The sequence below is a fragment of the Triturus cristatus genome, chromosome 4_2 (genome assembly GCF_964204655.1).
Source record: "Triturus cristatus chromosome 4_2, aTriCri1.1, whole genome shotgun sequence".
Classification (NCBI taxonomy): domain Eukaryota; kingdom Metazoa; phylum Chordata; class Amphibia; order Caudata; family Salamandridae; genus Triturus; species Triturus cristatus.
This window is the reverse complement of record NC_140586.1, coordinates 675435607-675453344: the sequence shown is the minus strand read 5'-3', so window position 1 is coordinate 675453344 and position 17738 is coordinate 675435607. Positions and strand designations below refer to the sequence as shown.

General features: G+C 42.2%; 1 protein-coding gene across 2 annotated transcripts in view; it reads left to right on the top strand.

Annotated features, from left to right (window-relative positions):
- FGGY (FGGY carbohydrate kinase domain containing) overlaps positions 1-17738 on the top strand; it is a 2161252-nt gene that overhangs the window by 374877 nt on the left and 1768637 nt on the right. For both annotated transcript variants that reach the window (XM_085602490.1, XM_085602489.1), the window contains one exon: positions 16751-16902. In XM_085602490.1, the coding sequence (XP_085458616.1) occupies positions 16751-16902 (152 nt within the window). The remainder of the gene's footprint in view (positions 1-16750; positions 16903-17738) is intronic.

Below are 17738 nucleotides of genomic sequence, written 5' to 3'. Positions count from 1 at the left end.
ACAGTACAAGTACCACATGCAGTAGAGGTTCTCTTGAACCGCACACAAACACAACACTTGACTATAGCAAGACTCACCGGTTACGAATTAACATTGTTTCAGCCACACATAGAAATCAGACGTTGTAGTACATTGAATCCTGCCACACTTTTGCCAGTAAACGGAACAGACCCACTAGCACATGATTGTATTGAAGTTATCACTATCACGACGAAACCTAGACAAGACTTGACAGACGTCCCATTGTCAGACCCAGACCTGACGTTGTATGTTGATGGTTCATGTATGAGAACGAGTACAGGAGAGCTAGTGGCCGCGTATGCAGTCACAACAGATACTGAAGTCATTGAAACAAATTGCATAAATACCTTGTCAGCTCAAGCAGCAGAGCTCATCGCTCTGACACAAGCCTGTAGTCAAGCCACAAATAAAAAAGTCAACATATACACTGATTCCCGTTATGCATTCGGAGTTGTACATGACTTCGGCGTGCTGTGGCGAGAGAGAGGTTATTTAACTTCTCACGGTGCCCACATTCAGCACGGACCCCTCATTCATGCCTTATTAGATGCAATACATCTACCCACTGCAATATCAATTATGAAATGTAAAGCTCATACGAAAGTTACTGATATCATTTCCCAAGGCAATGATCTAGCTGACAGAACAGCTAAACAGACTGCTCAAACTCACACACCTGACATGACAAAGACAATAGTTCTGGCACCAACACATTGCATGATGGTTAAGGATCCCGCTCTTGACGTAATTGACATACAGACACATGCTACACCAGAGGAAATAAAGAAATGGACTGAATTAGGAGGGATCCAAACGGATCAAGGATGGATGACGAAGGAAAAATCTGTATGGTTCCTTCCTGATTCAATGGTCCAAGTTATCATTAATACAATACATAGTCCAGCGCACCTAGGAGAAAAAGCTATGCTAGACAGCATTCAACACATTTGGTTTAACAAACATTTACGAGCAGCAGCTAAACAAAAAGTTCGTACCTGTATGATCTGTTGTCAGTTTAACCCAGGTAAAAGCATTCCCGTAGAACAGGGTGGATTTCAGCCTCCTGATCACCCTTTTGAAGTCCTCCAGATGGATTATATCCAGATGGAACGATGTCGAGGATTCAAATATGTTCTTGTAGTTGTCTGTGCTCTTTCCCGTTGGACAGAGGCATACCCGGTTTCAGATTACACTGCCCCGACTACTGCCAAACAGTTGGTTCGAGAATTCTTCCCACGGTACGGTTTACCACGTGTTGTCTACTCAGATAACGGCCAGCCGTTCTCATCCGAACTAATGAAACACGTTTCACTTTTGTTAGGCTATCAGTGGAAATTTCACTGTGTCCGACACCCCGAGGCAGCAGGTCTCGTGGAACGACATAATCAAACTCTGAAAATTAGATTGTCCAAAATATGTAGAGAGAAAGGTGTCGACTGGGTAGTAGCCTTACCAGTTGCACTCTTTTACATGAGAATGGTAGCACATTCTCGAACAGGGCTATCCCCTTATGAGGTGGTCTTTGGCAGACAACCAAATATGTGGGGGACGCCTATACCACGCAAAATAACTGATGTTGACTGTAATATGCTGACAGATTACTTGGCTTCCTTGATGTCTGCACTACAATCTTGTAGTTCACAGGTAGCTGCAGCCTTTCCCGACAACACCGAGGTGAAACCCCATGACGTAGTTCCCGGGGACCTGGTGTTAGTGAGGAACTTTGACCGAAAGTCTCAGCTGGATCCTAGGTGGAAATCGCCTCAACTTGTACTGCTCACCACGAGGACAGCCGTGAAGATCGAAGGTCGCAAAGGCTGGATACATTCAAGTCATATCAAGAAATTTCATGGACTACCGCCTGATGTAAACGATACACCTCGCGTGTCTTCACCGATTGACTCAAAGCTTCCTTTGATTGAACAGAGTAATAAGGAACTATACAAACTAAAACTACGGTCTAACAAGTCAGACAATTTGATTGTTTAAGTCCTCTCCAAGGTGAATCGGTCGAATTTGTCTCTGACATGTATCCTCTAGACCTGAATAGAGAAAGAAACCGAAAGATGCAATTGAAACAACATGCGTACTGTAAATCACTGCGTAGTCATTGCACAGTGACGTTATTAATTTTGTTTTTCTTAAGTCTTTTAATAATAGCTGCAAGTATATTGTTGCACATATATTATCCTATTTCTAAACATGTTTACAATGTTACTGCTGAACATTCTTTTAGTGAATTACCCCCGCATGAGTTGTCCTATAGATTTGCGCTGCGCAATAACACTTTTATTAGCATGTTACATCATTCCCATCAGACTAGCAATGCTACAAATGTGGCCGACTCCCTCCCTATCAGAACTATAAGGGAATTCTGCCTCTCTTTCCATATCCGTTCACACACAATGGCTCCTGTGGAGCATGGTTTAGTTTAATTAATTCCCTAGATTCGAATTCCGCAGTTTATCAAGACAATTGGGTATGGGGAAACCTGAACGTAGTTTTACTCAAAGTCTGCTACCCTAACAAGGAGGGACTTCCCAAAAGAACAGGAACTGATCTAGAAAATGAAGTATATGGATTAGGGAATTTCACGCTTAATCTCATGATCCTGAATGTTGAATCCGAAGCTACACCAATTTTGCCCGCTATGTCAGTATTTCCAGTTAAAGGTGAATTGTGTGTAAGAAAGAATGGTTCCATACATATGGGCCATAGTAAGTGCACCACTGTAATAGAATTCAGTGATCAAGGCCAGTCTACATTTAGAGCTTCTCGACATTCCTACTTCATATGTGGTCAGACTGCATATATACGTTTGCCTCTAGATTGGGATGGTACCTGCTACATCGGATTCCTTTTGCCACCCGTTTTCCTAGCTCCTCCTGATTATCACAGAAATACTCATTTAGTACACAATAGAGAACGGAGAGATCTCCCAATAGTCGATTACACTGAGACAGCGTGGGAAAAATACACAGATTTCAATAAAGGTCTCTTTCCCTATATAGGTACAGTTACCAATAGTAAGCTGATACGTAGATTAACCAGAACCCTTGAAGCAGTAGTGAATGAAACTATTTCCGCCTTAGGCAATTTAACAGAAGAGCAGTCTGCTATGCGGATTGTTGTGCTTCAAAATCGTCTTGTCCTTGACGTCATCCTGGCCGATAGGGGCGGAGCTTGTAGGGTCATCGGATCAAGTTGTTGCATTTTCATACCAGAAAATTCGCCATCTGTATATAAAGCCATAACTCGCCTTCATAAGATTGTAAGCCAGATACACCAGAATCCAGGCACCTGGACTTGGTCTGGTTGGTTTTGGAGTGTATTGTCAACCTTTGGATGGAGGGTCCTATCCTTCCTAGGTATTGGCTTTCTCATACTATTCAGTTGCTGCTTATGCCTACAATGTGGACCAGCGATTTGTGGTCTGTGTGCCACATCGTGTATTCCACCACCAAGATTTCATTCATCCCGGAAGAAGAAGGAAGAACAAATGATGCTATATGAACAGATCAACGGATTGATGAAGATTGATATCTCTTAAGGGCAAGTAGGGGACAAGGAGGGAATGTGGAAATATGGATTTTTATGATCAGTTATGTCCCCTATCTTGGACCCCAACGGTTTCATGTATAAATCACAAATACATGTATGTTCCCTCCAGTTCCAGTTATGAAGACGCAAACACATGTGCGTCCACCGTCAACATGTCCTCTTTCAGATCCGCCATGAATGGGCCGGATATTCTATTCCTAAGTATGAAAGGCCACCGGCTTTATATGGTTCATTTATCCCATTTTACAGTCCAGGCGAGTAGGCCCTGATTCTGCCATTAAGCCTTTCCTGCCTTCTGCCTCTGAAAGCTCCAGTCTGAGCTCGCATCTGTATCCATGAACTTTGTCCTACTCCCTGCGCGGCTAACAGTGCCTGACTCGACCTGTCTGCTTGCCAAAAACTGTATTTCACCTTCAAGATTATCTGCTCTGCTCCGCTCCCCATCCAATGCATTCCTGTCTAGTAGTTTAAGTAAACATTCTTCCAGCTACCGAGCAAAAGGCCCGGCTTCTCTGTCTTTATGCAAGTAATTCATAGCCCTGTTACTATGGAAGATTTCTGCCCTTCGCATCCAGTGTAGACACTTAGACGCTTGTACACGCACTAACAGTCAGTATAGTCAGTATAGAATAAGATTCTATCCTAAGAGACCTTTCCTTTTGGATAACATAGTTCTTTAAACATAGGATGTTAGATATGATTTGGGATTAGGTTGACATAACCCCAGACTTCTGTCTCCACATGTAGAGCTAAATGTCAAGTCCCCTTCACCCCCTAGTTGCACGTCAATCACACGTCATGCTGCTGCGCGCGCATCTCTGCCAAGTATTTCTGCTGACATTGCGAAATTCTTTCATGGAACCACCCATTTGTGACGTCATACCTAATGACGTTCTTTAGTTACGCCTAGTTACACCCATTTTAGTTACGCATGTATGTTTTTATCTCTGTTATCAATTGTTACGCCTCCTGCATCTGTTTTCACTATAATGCCTCTTGTATAAAAATGATTACCTGTCAATAAAGTATGGTCCTTCACTTCCTGAACCTTCGTGGTGATGGAATATGGAGTCCATCAATTCGAATTGATTTTGGAATAAAGCCCGTTCCGAACCTCTAATACCACGGATTCTGCCTCTTATTTTACTGAGCTATTATTATTAATTTTCCGCATCAAATTAAGTTCCGGTAATTAAATTATTTACCACACCGTCATGAGCCACGGTTGAGCTGTGCTCATGACGGAACGGTTCCGTCATGACATGCCCGTTGGCGGCCGCTCCGCCTGCGCGGCGCTGTTTCCCCGCCTGTGCGGGGGGACAACGCAAATGGGCGGAGTCATGACGGAACCGTTCCGTCATGAGCACAGCTCAACTGTGGCTCATGACGGAGCGGCTCCGTCATGAGCACAGGCCCACCGCGCTGCCCCCCTGCCCCCCTGCCCCCCCCCCAGCGCTGCAGCGGAATGTCCGCAGCAGCGAAGGGGTTAATCAACATTGGGGACTTATATCCGACGATATAGGACAAACTAATCTCCCCATGCACTCTTATAAAAAGGCCAAAAGCATCAAAGACTTCGTGGTATGAAAAAACCACAAATTTATAAAATAAATATATATATATTTTGATAAATAAAATTGTGAATTATAAATATATCTCTGTGGTATATGGTTGTTGTTGTTTACTGATGGTGGAGATATTCCCCAAACTATAATTGTTTTTTGAGAAGAGGTCTTTGTTCCTTTTTTTGTAAGGTGAGTCTCTTCATTCCTAATAGAAATGTCCAAAAAATCTATTTCCTTTGGATCTGAGTGCATAGTCATGTCTGCGGTGAATTCTTCCCCGGGGCTATTTAGAGTAACTCTGACAGTGCCCTGGTTCCCTCATTTGCATGGAGACGGTCTCTGAAAGCGGTGAGTGCCCACCCCTTCATTACTTTAAATACTAAAACTGCTTAGCTATTTAGTAAATCAGTATAGTTGATTTACATTTTGGGTCCGTTTTAACACATTTTAAACCAGAGAGGTCTTTCGAACAGACACGGAGCCTGTGCCAGTAACTGTAACTTCAGGTAACTGCTGTCTGAGACTGTTCCCCCAGCCCTTATTAAGTCTCACACGAAGGATTATTCCCTTAATTGATACACTGTCCATGGGGCTCTTTTATTTTACAGAGGGTTTTTCCCGTAATTGTGACTAACGACGTTACCGGTGATTTTGCAGCACTGAAGCTTCTATGCCTGATAATGTGAAGACTTCAGGTAACTACTTTTAAGGCATATGATCTAGACTGGTACCGACAATAGTATGTCGTCCCAATAAAAGCTGGTGGTTGCTTCTTTATTTATTCATTCACATTTTCTTTTGACCCTTTTAAAATCATGTTGTTTTCAGACTGGAGTAATCTATTGAGGTCCAACAATGCAATCGCCTCCACGAGGCCTATTCATTTCTTGTCGTGGTATTTCCTGCATTCTTAGTTTATGCTTTTCTAGCTTTTTGTATAGATACACAGCAAGGCTACCCTCTGGAATATACACCTTACCTTTGCAGGTGTTCCTTCCGTCGCTCTCACCCCTTTGGAGCCTGTGTGCCCACTTTCCTACATTGGCCTACATTGATAAAGGTCAACTGGATGGTAAATCATGTATCCTTTTGGGCATTATTTGAATTTCAGTAGATTTTAGGTTTCATTTAAATATGCTTCTATGTTTTAATCCTAGGACTGCCCCCCTTCTCCCCACACTCCTGTCCTGATGAAGACCCCATTGTAAGGGATGTAATAACCTACCAAACTTAGGGGTCAAAACGTCGACAGCCATTATACCAGCCAGCATTACCAACCGCGATTGATCACTGTGCCATTGCATGGCAATTGATTACTATTTTGTGAAATGTGAAGTCATTTGGCTTTAATTATGAGCCTTTTTGTTTAAAGAACATATGCTGTGATTTACACTTCTTGTTCTCTATTTTACCGTCACCTGAATTTCCTGCACATCCACTCCCACCCTCCCTCCCTCCTTCCTAGGGGCACATTTTGTATATAATATATACTTATTCGTATGTGTTTCAGTGTGAATATATAACACTGCTCGTGATTCATTTGTTTGAAGTTTTTGATTAATTATTTCTGATTATTGCGAATCTTATGTGTTTAATGTATGGTGTACTGGGTCCATTTTTCTCATTGTACTACTTGATACCCAGGTCCCAGTGACCTATTCTGGGTTTACCCCTTTTTTTGTGACAAGGGAGTGTTGGCTGAAGCCTCCTGAATGTATAATACTTTTGTCACAAAACATGATGCTCTTGTGAACCACTAGGCAAGTTTTCAGGTAGGCGCTATGCACAGTGTCCCCAAGTATCCTGATGGGCGATTGCTTGTGTGGCACACCGACGAGGCTAGCCTTTTGCCAGTAGCCCTTTGCATTCTGGGACTTGTGGTTCTATTATTGTGCAAGCTAAATGTAGGCCTGGAAGCCAAAATACAGTGTCTGTTGGTAGTTATGACTGGTTGAATAGGTCATACGTGCTCCATTGGCAGCTATGTTTCCATTGCAAAGTGGGAAGAGCTATGTTTTACAGCGTAAATTGCATATTAGAAAGATAATCAATTATGTAATTGGAGAGGCATGGAAAGTATTGTGAGAAGGTGTACAATTCCTTATGTGGTTTGCACAAAGTCATTGGCTACCTTGGCGTTTCCACATTCTCTTTTTCATGTACCTGGGCACTTCTGGGTTGTGGTGAATAACAGTTACGCTGCTGAAGAGGGGGCTGTTCAAATACTTCTTAAATTGGGCAGCAACATATTGCATTAGTGGGTGGAAGAATAAACCTCTAATTCTAGTTCTATTTTATGATTTTATTGGTTGTGCACATTTAGTTCTGTCAAGGTGTTGGCTGCTAATTTGGCAAATTGAAATTGATACTTTATCCATGTTTCAGGAAATTAACGTGCAGCCATGCCTGGTGTGGGCGTTTTCTTGAGCTTCAGCGTTTGCCTTTAAGATAAGGGCGTTGAAGTGAGAAATGATGCAGTGTTTCTTGAATCATTTTGTGCCTAAACAATGAAGGATTCCAGTGACCTTGAAGATAGTTAGTTGCCAAAAATCACATTTTGCATGTAGGGTCATGAAAGCAACCCGGGGACTCCTTAATGCAAAACCCAGTGAAGTTTTGAACTGAGAGTTTCCAAATTAATGATGATCCCTATGTGACTTGACCAGTTTCACTCTGTCTCCAATTTTGTCCTTCTGACCTGCCTAATCAAAACCTACCTCCCGTGCTTTTTCTTCATTGACAGTAGTTGCCAGCACCGCTAGTATCACATTGAAGTCTCATGTTCCTTTCTCTCAATTCCTTCATAGTTTTTTCCTGCAGATTCCCTTTTTTTATTAGGTCGAGCCTAGAGCAGCGCGCATGCGCTGCTTGCGAGACTTTTAGTAAGGGGCTTCAGAAAGCTCACCACACACTTCTGCGTGTGTTTTTGTTTTTCGCACAGGCTATTAGGCTTTGCGTGCATCTTTCTAAGAAAGACAGCACGCAATTGGGCAAAAAGCAGGTGCATGTCCCTCCTTTGCTCCGCCCACGGCCTATTGCTTGCGGTTACCCGCACGGCCGACATCTGTTTTGAATTATCGTGCTCAGACACGGGCGCGATAATTGAAAACAGATCGCTCGCTGTGGCGCGCGCGCGCACCACTTGCGTGCTTGTTCTAGTTAATAGTGTTGCTGCTCTTGAGTAATAACATCGAAATGTAGCGCCACAGAACTTCAAGCGGAAATAAACGAAGGCCCAAGCACGGATTTTTAAAAGGTACGTGTGACATTTTCACAACTGTGCACAAGAAGCATGCACATTTCTGAGGCTATTCTTACCTGACTTGCTTTGTTTAATGCTCCGTCTTGCGTAGGTCTCTACCTCAGGGGCGCCTCTATGCCACCAGTGAGGTCCTGCCGAGAGGGCCTGCCTGCTGAAACCCAATGCCTCCGAGTGCTGGCTGTCAGGTGGCTCGCTGTCGGAAAGTTTCAGATAACAGAAACATTTAAAAACAAAACCCGAGCTCTCATGCACTCCCTCCACTTGGTTGTTGATTAGGTCTTTCTCTCTGCAGCCTGAAACTTTGCTTTAAAATTTCGCAGCCTCCTGAAGACGAAAGTTCCCCCAAAATATGCGATCCGCCAGCTCCCGGAGAGCCCCGTTTGAAGTCGCTCCTTTGTGGTGGGCTCACATGCTGCCGGATAAAGAAGCCCTCCTCCGGCCGGCTGCAGCCTGTCCCCGGGTGCTAGTTGGACATCCTTGCACCTCTCCTCCCACGAGCGCAATGAATCCAAGTGGAGGCGGCCTCCCCCTCAAAACAAACACTCTGAAGGCTGGCTGCGGAACCACTGTATGACATCACAGCTTGGAACGGACACAACCCATCCCCAAACACACAGAAGGCTGGCTGCGGGACCACTCTGTGAGGTCACAGCACGGTACAGACACAACCCATCCCCCAAACACACTGGAGGCTGGCTGCGGGACCACTGTATGACGTCACAGCACGGACATACACAACCCATCTCCCAAATACACTGGAGGCTGTTTTTAAATTACGTTTCTAACACCATATCTTTAAATATTTGGTATCTCAAACTATATACATCTAATTGCATTTTCAGCTGTTTCTTGATGCCTTTCACGTTTACCCTCTCAGACCCCCACCTAAATAGTCTTCTAAAGTACAATGTAAATTGTATGGAATTACCATTTTACAAAGTATGCCTATTTCGTACGGAGATACGCTAATCAAATATGTACATGGCTAACAATGCACAAAGTGTCCACAGATTACCAGCCGAGACTGTTCCAGTGTAACATGTTTTCCCACCTATAGGAACCATGTTTTCCACAGATATATTTAAATGGAATTCCAATTTGGCCAGTATTTTTAAGTCGAAGGCCAGTAAAAAAACATCGAAAATCAGCATAAGCCAGCATTTTATCCTCTTTGAAATATAATATTAAAGTGGTAAATGGAAGAATAAGACTGCAGAAGTATATAAATTTGGTAGGTGGAATGTGTGTGTTACAGAATAAGTTAGGCTCTCCAGATTGGCTGTGTATTGCCTCTGGTTCTGAAGCTATATGCATACAGGAAACCTGGTGTGTGAACCCAACCCAGGTGGAGGGGTTTTCCTCACATTTTCAGGGTGCTGTACTTTCCCAGCAGGGCAGGCCAAAGGGGGGTTAGGGGACTACATATAGTAATATCTAATATTTACCTGTTACTGCTTAAAGGCTTTCATCCGTAGGACCCCACTCCCAGTCCTGAGGTTGGCTACAAATGGGGGCCCTGACGTGGTGGTGTTCAATTTTTATAATCATGTATTTGATACCGCCCATAGTACGGTGGTGCATACCCTTAATAGGGGCATAAGCCTTTTTGCTTCTCTCTTCTGTAATTTGGCTCCTGTATATTTACTTCTGAGGTATGTACTAATAATATGCTCAATTATTTTCTCATAAAATGTTCCTTCTTTTAGCCAGGGATACATATGCATGTGACTGGTTTTAAACCTCTATGGTATATATTGTAATTTTTTTCTTATTATTTGGAAAAACTTTCTGCATATGTGTTAAGGGGGTCTCCTTGGTTAGTAGTATTTGAACTACTTTCTACAATTTAACTTTTTCATCTATCTTATCTAATATTACATATTTTAGAAAACTAGTATTAAAAACAGGAAATCTTAAAAATAGGAAAATTCATCAAACTGTTTGTCTTACCACTTACGCGATGCACATTAAAATAACATTATGCACAGTTTACAACATTACACACCAACATTATACTGTGGCCAAATGTCATTCAAACATGCACACACTCACCATCTGCATACAAATATGAACATTTATGCTTCTCCTCAACATTAATAAACATTTCCTATTCTATTTGGTAAATGCAATTGGAAACCCCTGATTACTTCACTCCGTGCTTAGTGGTAATTTCTTTCTCTCAAACCATACGTCTTTGACACCATGGAGTGACTGCCAGACATTAGGTCCAGGACGATAACTTGAATGTTCATATCGTACCCGGAGGTAAAGTTTAGCGACAACCACTTTTCAGCTGTCCCTCTGTGTCATGCATTGGAACACATATTGGCACCTTCCAATTTCAAATTGCCCACTTTGACCACTTCAAGTGTTATTTTGGGAATATCAAATTAACCAATAATTTAGTGCCTTAATCAACAGTTTCTATCCTATTCGATAAACACAACTGGAGGTTAAATACAACTGGCACCCCTGGTCACTTCCCTCCGCGCTTAGAGGAGGTTTCTTTTACTCAACACATATTCTTTATTGCAGTTTCTAACAATACTTAAATACGTTGCTATTCGTGTACATTCATCATTGTGCTCTGAGCTAATTGAGTTTCTTGCACCCATTGTCTAATCCAGTTACAATCTATTTGGAGACACAAAGTGCGTGCCGGTGAACCCGTGTGTTAGAACCATACGTTTTTTCAAACTTGCTAAACACGAGTTGGTCTTTAACTGCAGTCTCTTCAAGTTACCTATTCCATTGTGTCATCACATGAACTCTTAACCTTCCTCTCGTCAGCACAAGATTTAGGTCCACAACTTTTTTTAACCACTTACAGCTGTGTGTTCTCTGCTTGTGTTTGTTGTTGCACTCTTGTGTACTACATTTTCTACTGTGTTCATATTTTGCATTTCCCATAACACTAGAACTTGGCCCCCCACCATTCACTGTTTTTGACCTCACATATTACATCACTTAATACATCACTTATTACATCATTGATGACATCATCCCATGAGTGCACTATTTTATGTGTTAGTTGACATACTGACGGTTACATACCATTTTACCGAATTTGGTACAGCCTGTGTCCAGCTAATGGATGTTCAGGTCATAAATCTTTGTATTGAAGAGTAGCCCTCCTCCCCAAGCCTCATTCTTCCCTGGGGGCCCAATCCTCCTGGCCCTTAAATATATCTGGGTGGGGGCGCATGTCCCCATCCCCTAGCCTGATCAGGCCCTGGGGACCCAATCCCCTAGGGTTTTATTTATATTTATATATATATGTATCATTTTTTTTATATATATATATATATATATATATATATATATATATATAAATGATATATATATATATATATAAATATAAATAAATATAATTTATATTTAAAGGTGGGCCGCATGGCATCCTCCCGAGCCTATTTTGCACTGGGGACCCCACCCAGGGCACCCACCATACCATACCCACGTTGGAGGCTGCAGAAGGGGCCATGCGGCCCAATCCAGCTCCATGCGTGCTGCAGGAGCCGGCATTGCTCCCGACCAGAGAGAGCAGCTATTTATGATGTTCCCTCTGGGCGGGAGCAATCTGTTTATCTGTTTCCCTGCCTGCATCACTGCAGGCAGAGAAACAGATCAAAAATCTGCTTCCAGCTGGCGGGGGCATTTTTAAAGCTCCCACTCACTGGGAGCAGACTTTGTGTTTGCTACCGTTAGACGGGAGGTTTAAAAATGCTCCCATCAGGTGGGAGCAGACACAAATTTCCCTGCCTGCATCGGTATAGGCAAGAAAATTACTGTTTCCCGGGGGTGGGCTTCTGGAACACAACAAGTGAGCTTGCCCTGTGGCCTTTAAAAAAAAAGTTCATCCTGTTCAGCTGCTTTCTGGAAACGCGTGGGGTTATCTGTCAAGAGGGGACCGTAAAAAAAGTAGGAGGAGTCCCAAAACTCTTCTTCCCCATTCAAATTCCATAGGGAAAACTAGACAACCATACAGTAAAAAACAGCTGAACAGAAATACACCAAATCTGTCATAAAGCTAGATCTGTATCCAGAAAGTGTGTTTTTTGTAATTTGATGTAAATCTGTTCAGCCGTTTTAGATAAATTAAGGTTCAAAATGTATAAGTATCTGTTGATATGGCACTCCCCTACTATACACAGTCTGCACTGAATGTCATTCTGTAGAGGTGGACCTCAGCAAGGCCTACCAGTGCTAGGGGTTCGCCCTTCTCGGCACAAAAGTCCTCAGACCAGAAAATAGAAGTTGGCACAGAAGCTTAAATAGTAAGAACATATTTTATTAACCTCATGAGGTGGAACTAAATTCACACAACACCCTTCGGTAGTGTATGAAGTAGCACAAGCAGTAGAAGAACCATGGGTCTTTTATACCCACACAGGAGCTCAAAATAAGGCGGTATAAGCACACATAGGAGAGTTACATACATAAATGGTCATGCAAAGAATGCAGTCAACAGTAAAGGAGGAGCCATCAGTTGCTGACTGTCGTAAAAACAACCTGACAGTTACAGACTAGAGCAGGTGCATGGGCAGCTACAGACTCTTCTGCACATGTGCAGAGTAGCAGAGGCTAAGTATAGCCAGTTCTTTGAGCAAAGCACAAGGGCAAGCAACAGTGAAGAAGGAAAAAGCACATGGTTGACAAAATGGCTGCCGGAAACAAGATGGCTTCAGCTAAATGCTAACAGCGATCTCTGCCAAATTTCCACACCTCCAGAGACCTAAGCTCCATTAGGTGGGCAAGCTCCTACTACGCACATTCTGCACTCAGTAAGTAGACTGTTCATATAGCCGTCTCCCTCCAGACATGCAAGTGCTATAAGGTGGTCAAGCACCTACCAGTCACACTCAACACTGAGTGTGCATACTGTATGTAGAGCCCAGTCCCTCAAGACTCCTAAGCCCTATTATGTGGGAAAACTCATACTCACAGTCAGTGCACAGACTGTGCATAGAGCCCATTCCCTCAAGAAATGTAAGCCCCATTAGGTGAGCATGCCCCTACTACGCACCGTCAGCATGCAGAACACTTAGTACTCTCAGCCTGAGCTTTCTCTTCTGCACTTCATGGAGAGCTCACTCCCTTCATATGCTCAAGCCTCCTTACAAAGGAAATTGCCTACTGCGTACACTTCGGTGTGTTAGTAATATTTTTAATTCACTGAAAAAACTAAAGGTTAAAGAGACGTTGTAAATAGATCCTGTAATAATATCTTATTTTACATTAAAATTTAACAAAAATTAGGAATTTTCTTAGAAAACAAAGATTAAACTGAGGTTATAGTTAGGTGAAAATATACCAGTTAAAACTATGATTCTAAACAAAAAAAGGCACTGATGACCAGTTGGAACAACCTCAATACATTTTGCATCCTCCTTCTATCATAAACCTCGGAGGTAACCTTTTCAATTCTAATATAATTAGGGACTCTATCTCTTTTGTTGAAAAAATTCATTTAAATTCTGCCAGCTGACTTTGCTGCTTGGGGAAACTCCTTGATCCCTTACTTGGTAGACGTTTTACAGTGAGTTTTTACTTGCCTTTTGATACTAGCCTTGTCTTCTCACTGAATTACTGCGTGTTTGAACTACTGTATGTTTATCTGAAATATTGAAGGAATGAAATTGTGCCTCTGAGACACTGAATTATTAATTGGGTGGATGGTGTCCACCACAAGTAATAATGTCACAGTTGTTGCTAGGTACAGTAAAAGTTTCAGTAATTTAAATCTGTCTCAACCCTCTATAGCTGTGGGACAGAGCAAACTGGAGAAACTTAAGAAAATGTGTAATGCATCTAGAAGTACCAAAACAGTTAAAAAGTCAAAAACACAACACAATAAAAATCTCATTCCAATTTATAAAATTAGAGAATATTTTTCCAAACAAAATGACTTTTGAATGATAAAACTCCGGTGAAGGGAGCCGGGGATATGCATTTTTAAACGTTAAATATAAATAGCACCAAAAAGCACAACACATCAACTGCAGCCAACTGGTCACACTAGACCAGGACAAAATACATTTTAAGGCTGACTGTGATGGAGCGCAGGTTGGATACAAGGACCAGGTTGATTCCGGTCAAATAATTACCTTCTGACTTGAAAGATGTCTGTGAATATAGAGTCCTCCGCAGAGAAAGGCATCAGTCTGGAGCTGAAGATGGGGTTGTCGACTTCCGTTTGCCAAATGGCAAGGTCTTGGTGACACCATTGATGCAAGGTGGAAAAAGTTCCAAACAGGTAAAGTATGGACTTCTTGCCCTAAAAGCCGCCAAACGGTATCCGGCCCACTGAATCAAATTTGCTGCTGCAGAGAATACCGAAGCTGGAGTGGTTCTCCTGCGCCCAACCTAGAGGTGTGGCCAGGGAAATGAGCAAGCCAGTTCTGGTGATAGCTCCTCACCCACTGGGATTGGTGCCTGACTGGCTAGAAGGACAATTGAGAGGCCTGGAATAGGTGTGCACTGCATCTACTTGTGACAGGGCAGGCCCCTTTGAAGATAATTAAGTTCAAGGGCACTGCCAAGGTGGCCATGATGTCAGAGGAACAGGATTCCTCCCCACACCCGAGCCCAGTGTCTTAGCTCTGGTAGCCAATGCACACCTAATCTAGGAGCCATTCAGCTCCTGGGTGATAGTAGGAAGATCAGGCAAATGGGTTTCTAGACTCTTTAGGCAGGCTAAAGCTAGCACTTTAAAAGTAACTTATGTGAAATATATGTTACAAATCCAACGTTACCAATTAATTGGATTTGTAATAAATATTTTAATCAGTCCATGAATTAACCTTTCATCTGGTTCCTCGAAGGCGATATCTTTATTAACTTTGATAAAGTATCCCAGTGCTTTCCTATGGAACAGCTAATCCTGCTACAGTGGAAATAGCTTTTAGGGTATTGTCACTGTAAGGACATGTTCAACATTAAACCTTTACATGTCCGAATTTTAAATACCATGCACTGTGCCTTATGGGCATTTAACATCTACTAATGGGTGACTTATTAATATTTAATAGGAGGGTTTAGGCCTCTCAAAAGGGGATTATTTTGACAGGTCGAATTTGCAGTTTAAACTTGCACAGTCAAGTTACTAGTGGCAGGCCTGCAGTCATGTTTCGCATTGCCACTTTATTGGTGACACAATATGTGCTGCCGTCCAGTAATGATATTAAACTTACAAGCTATGGGTACACTTGGTACCATATACTATGGACTTTTAGATAATTTAAATATGCCAATTAGTAGTACACACAATTTCAACATGTTTTAGGGTCAGAGCACATGCCTGGTTAGCAGAGTCCCAGTCACTGAGCCAAAAATCCAGCAGCTACAGTCCAAAGAAATGGGTGTGATCATGCAAAAGGAGGCATTTTCCTAGAGTACCCTAATAGTTCCAGTGTTGCTGCTGTTTGAATTTCAACCCCAACCATTCATAAATCCATTTTAGGGATTTTGTTGCCAGTTTTAACCCCTTGAGATCTGGAACATCTGTTGAAAAAATGTAGAATTGTGGCTCACACACTGAGGATACAATGTAAAGATCAAATGTCATAATTTATCATGTTTATAGTTTTATTGTGAAGGAGAACCATCCAATTCAGAGTAGTGCTTGCTCCCATTTCAATCATCTCACCCATTGCTTGGGAAATAAAGTGTACAATGTGTGCTATTTTGTATTCAGTTCTTCCACTTCTAGTTGTGCTTGGTTGGCTCAGTGGATTAGTGCAGCCACTCAACAAATGTATTCTTGACTTCATGGCCACAAGTTCAAAACCCAGCAGGTCCGTTCAGCCTTCTATTCTTCTAAGTGCAATACACTAAGTACCATTGAGTTGGTAACAATAAGTAAATGTTTGTGAGTGCCAAGATCCCCCAAGGAGGGAATTTGAACCTTAAAAATATCTGTGTTGTGTTATGTTCTTCACATTGCTTCAGGTAACATGGATTGCAATGGCAAACATCTGTGCAGGATCTATATCTGCAGGCTAGCTTTGTGTTTATTTCTAAGCTCACTGAAGCTACTTTATCACACTGAATAGGTCCAAGTGATAGGTAGGTCAGATTTTAACTAATAGCTCATTTTTGTATAGTGCTCCATACTGCACTTTTCTATGCACTGTTAACAACTGGTATTACTATTATCCAACTTAATCATGAATGTAAGACTGAGTTGGCCTTGCTAACATTATAACTTGTGGCCTGCAAATTGCCACACATCACAGAGGTGAGCATTTAACTCACTACCATTTTGCCAACGTCATTGTTAAGGTTAAGATTCTTTAGATTCAGTACAAACTGTGACATGTATTTTCGCCTCCCCTTCAAGGAGAAGATTCTAGAAACATTATCCTGTGGATGGACCACCGGGCATCGAGCCAGGCAGATCGGATCAACAGTACCAATCATGATGTTCTGAAGTATGTGGGTGGAGTGATATCTGTTGAAATGCAGCCACCTAAACTACTCTGGTTGAAAGAAGTGAGTATTTTAAAAATAAAGCAGAAAAATCTAACCTACATATGAGATCTGATGAAGAAATGATGTCAAAAGTTCTTTGCACTGTCTGGGTTAGCAGACTCGTATCAGATGACACTATGTTGGTATTGGCCATGTTTTATGTCTTGTCCATTACTAAAGAGAGCTAAGTCTATAGTATTGCAGAATGAGCTGGGGGCCCTGGACAAGAGTGAGAAATGGGGAATAATGAACACCGTGCTCCCCCCTGCTTTCTGACAGATCTGAAAAAGAAATTATTTCCTTTCAAGTCCTTCTTTAATTGGAGTTGTATGCATATCTGACCTTGGAAAATTAATAATTTGTTAGAAGAACTTTTTTTAATTATTTTTCCTAAATAGAGCAGATCTGCCAATCTATAGAAACACATTCACCATGTGAGAGAGGATGAATGGCCTAAGGAGGGTGAAACCTTCTGTAGGAGGCAAAGCCAATCACTGCATCGGCAGCTTTAAAGGGGTGAGGCCATGAAGATGGTTTGGGGTATGGGCCAGGCACTCTCTCAACACCTGCTCCTATACACCTCCGAAAAAACAAAAATGGGCTGCTGAAGCAGCCTCTCATGTCCCTGGAAGATGGGGGGACTGCATCTGAAGTCATAATGGATTGTGTCTGTGCAGAACCTTCATACACAAGTTGGAAATCTCCACTTTATGGAGGGGTTTCCAGCTAATTTTGTGTCTACGGTGTAATTTTGATTGTTCACCTGGTAACCGTGTTACACACAGTAGCCAGTTTGTGTTGTCATATCCAGTACATATAGCTTACAAGATGGAACAAATTCATTAGCAATCACCTGT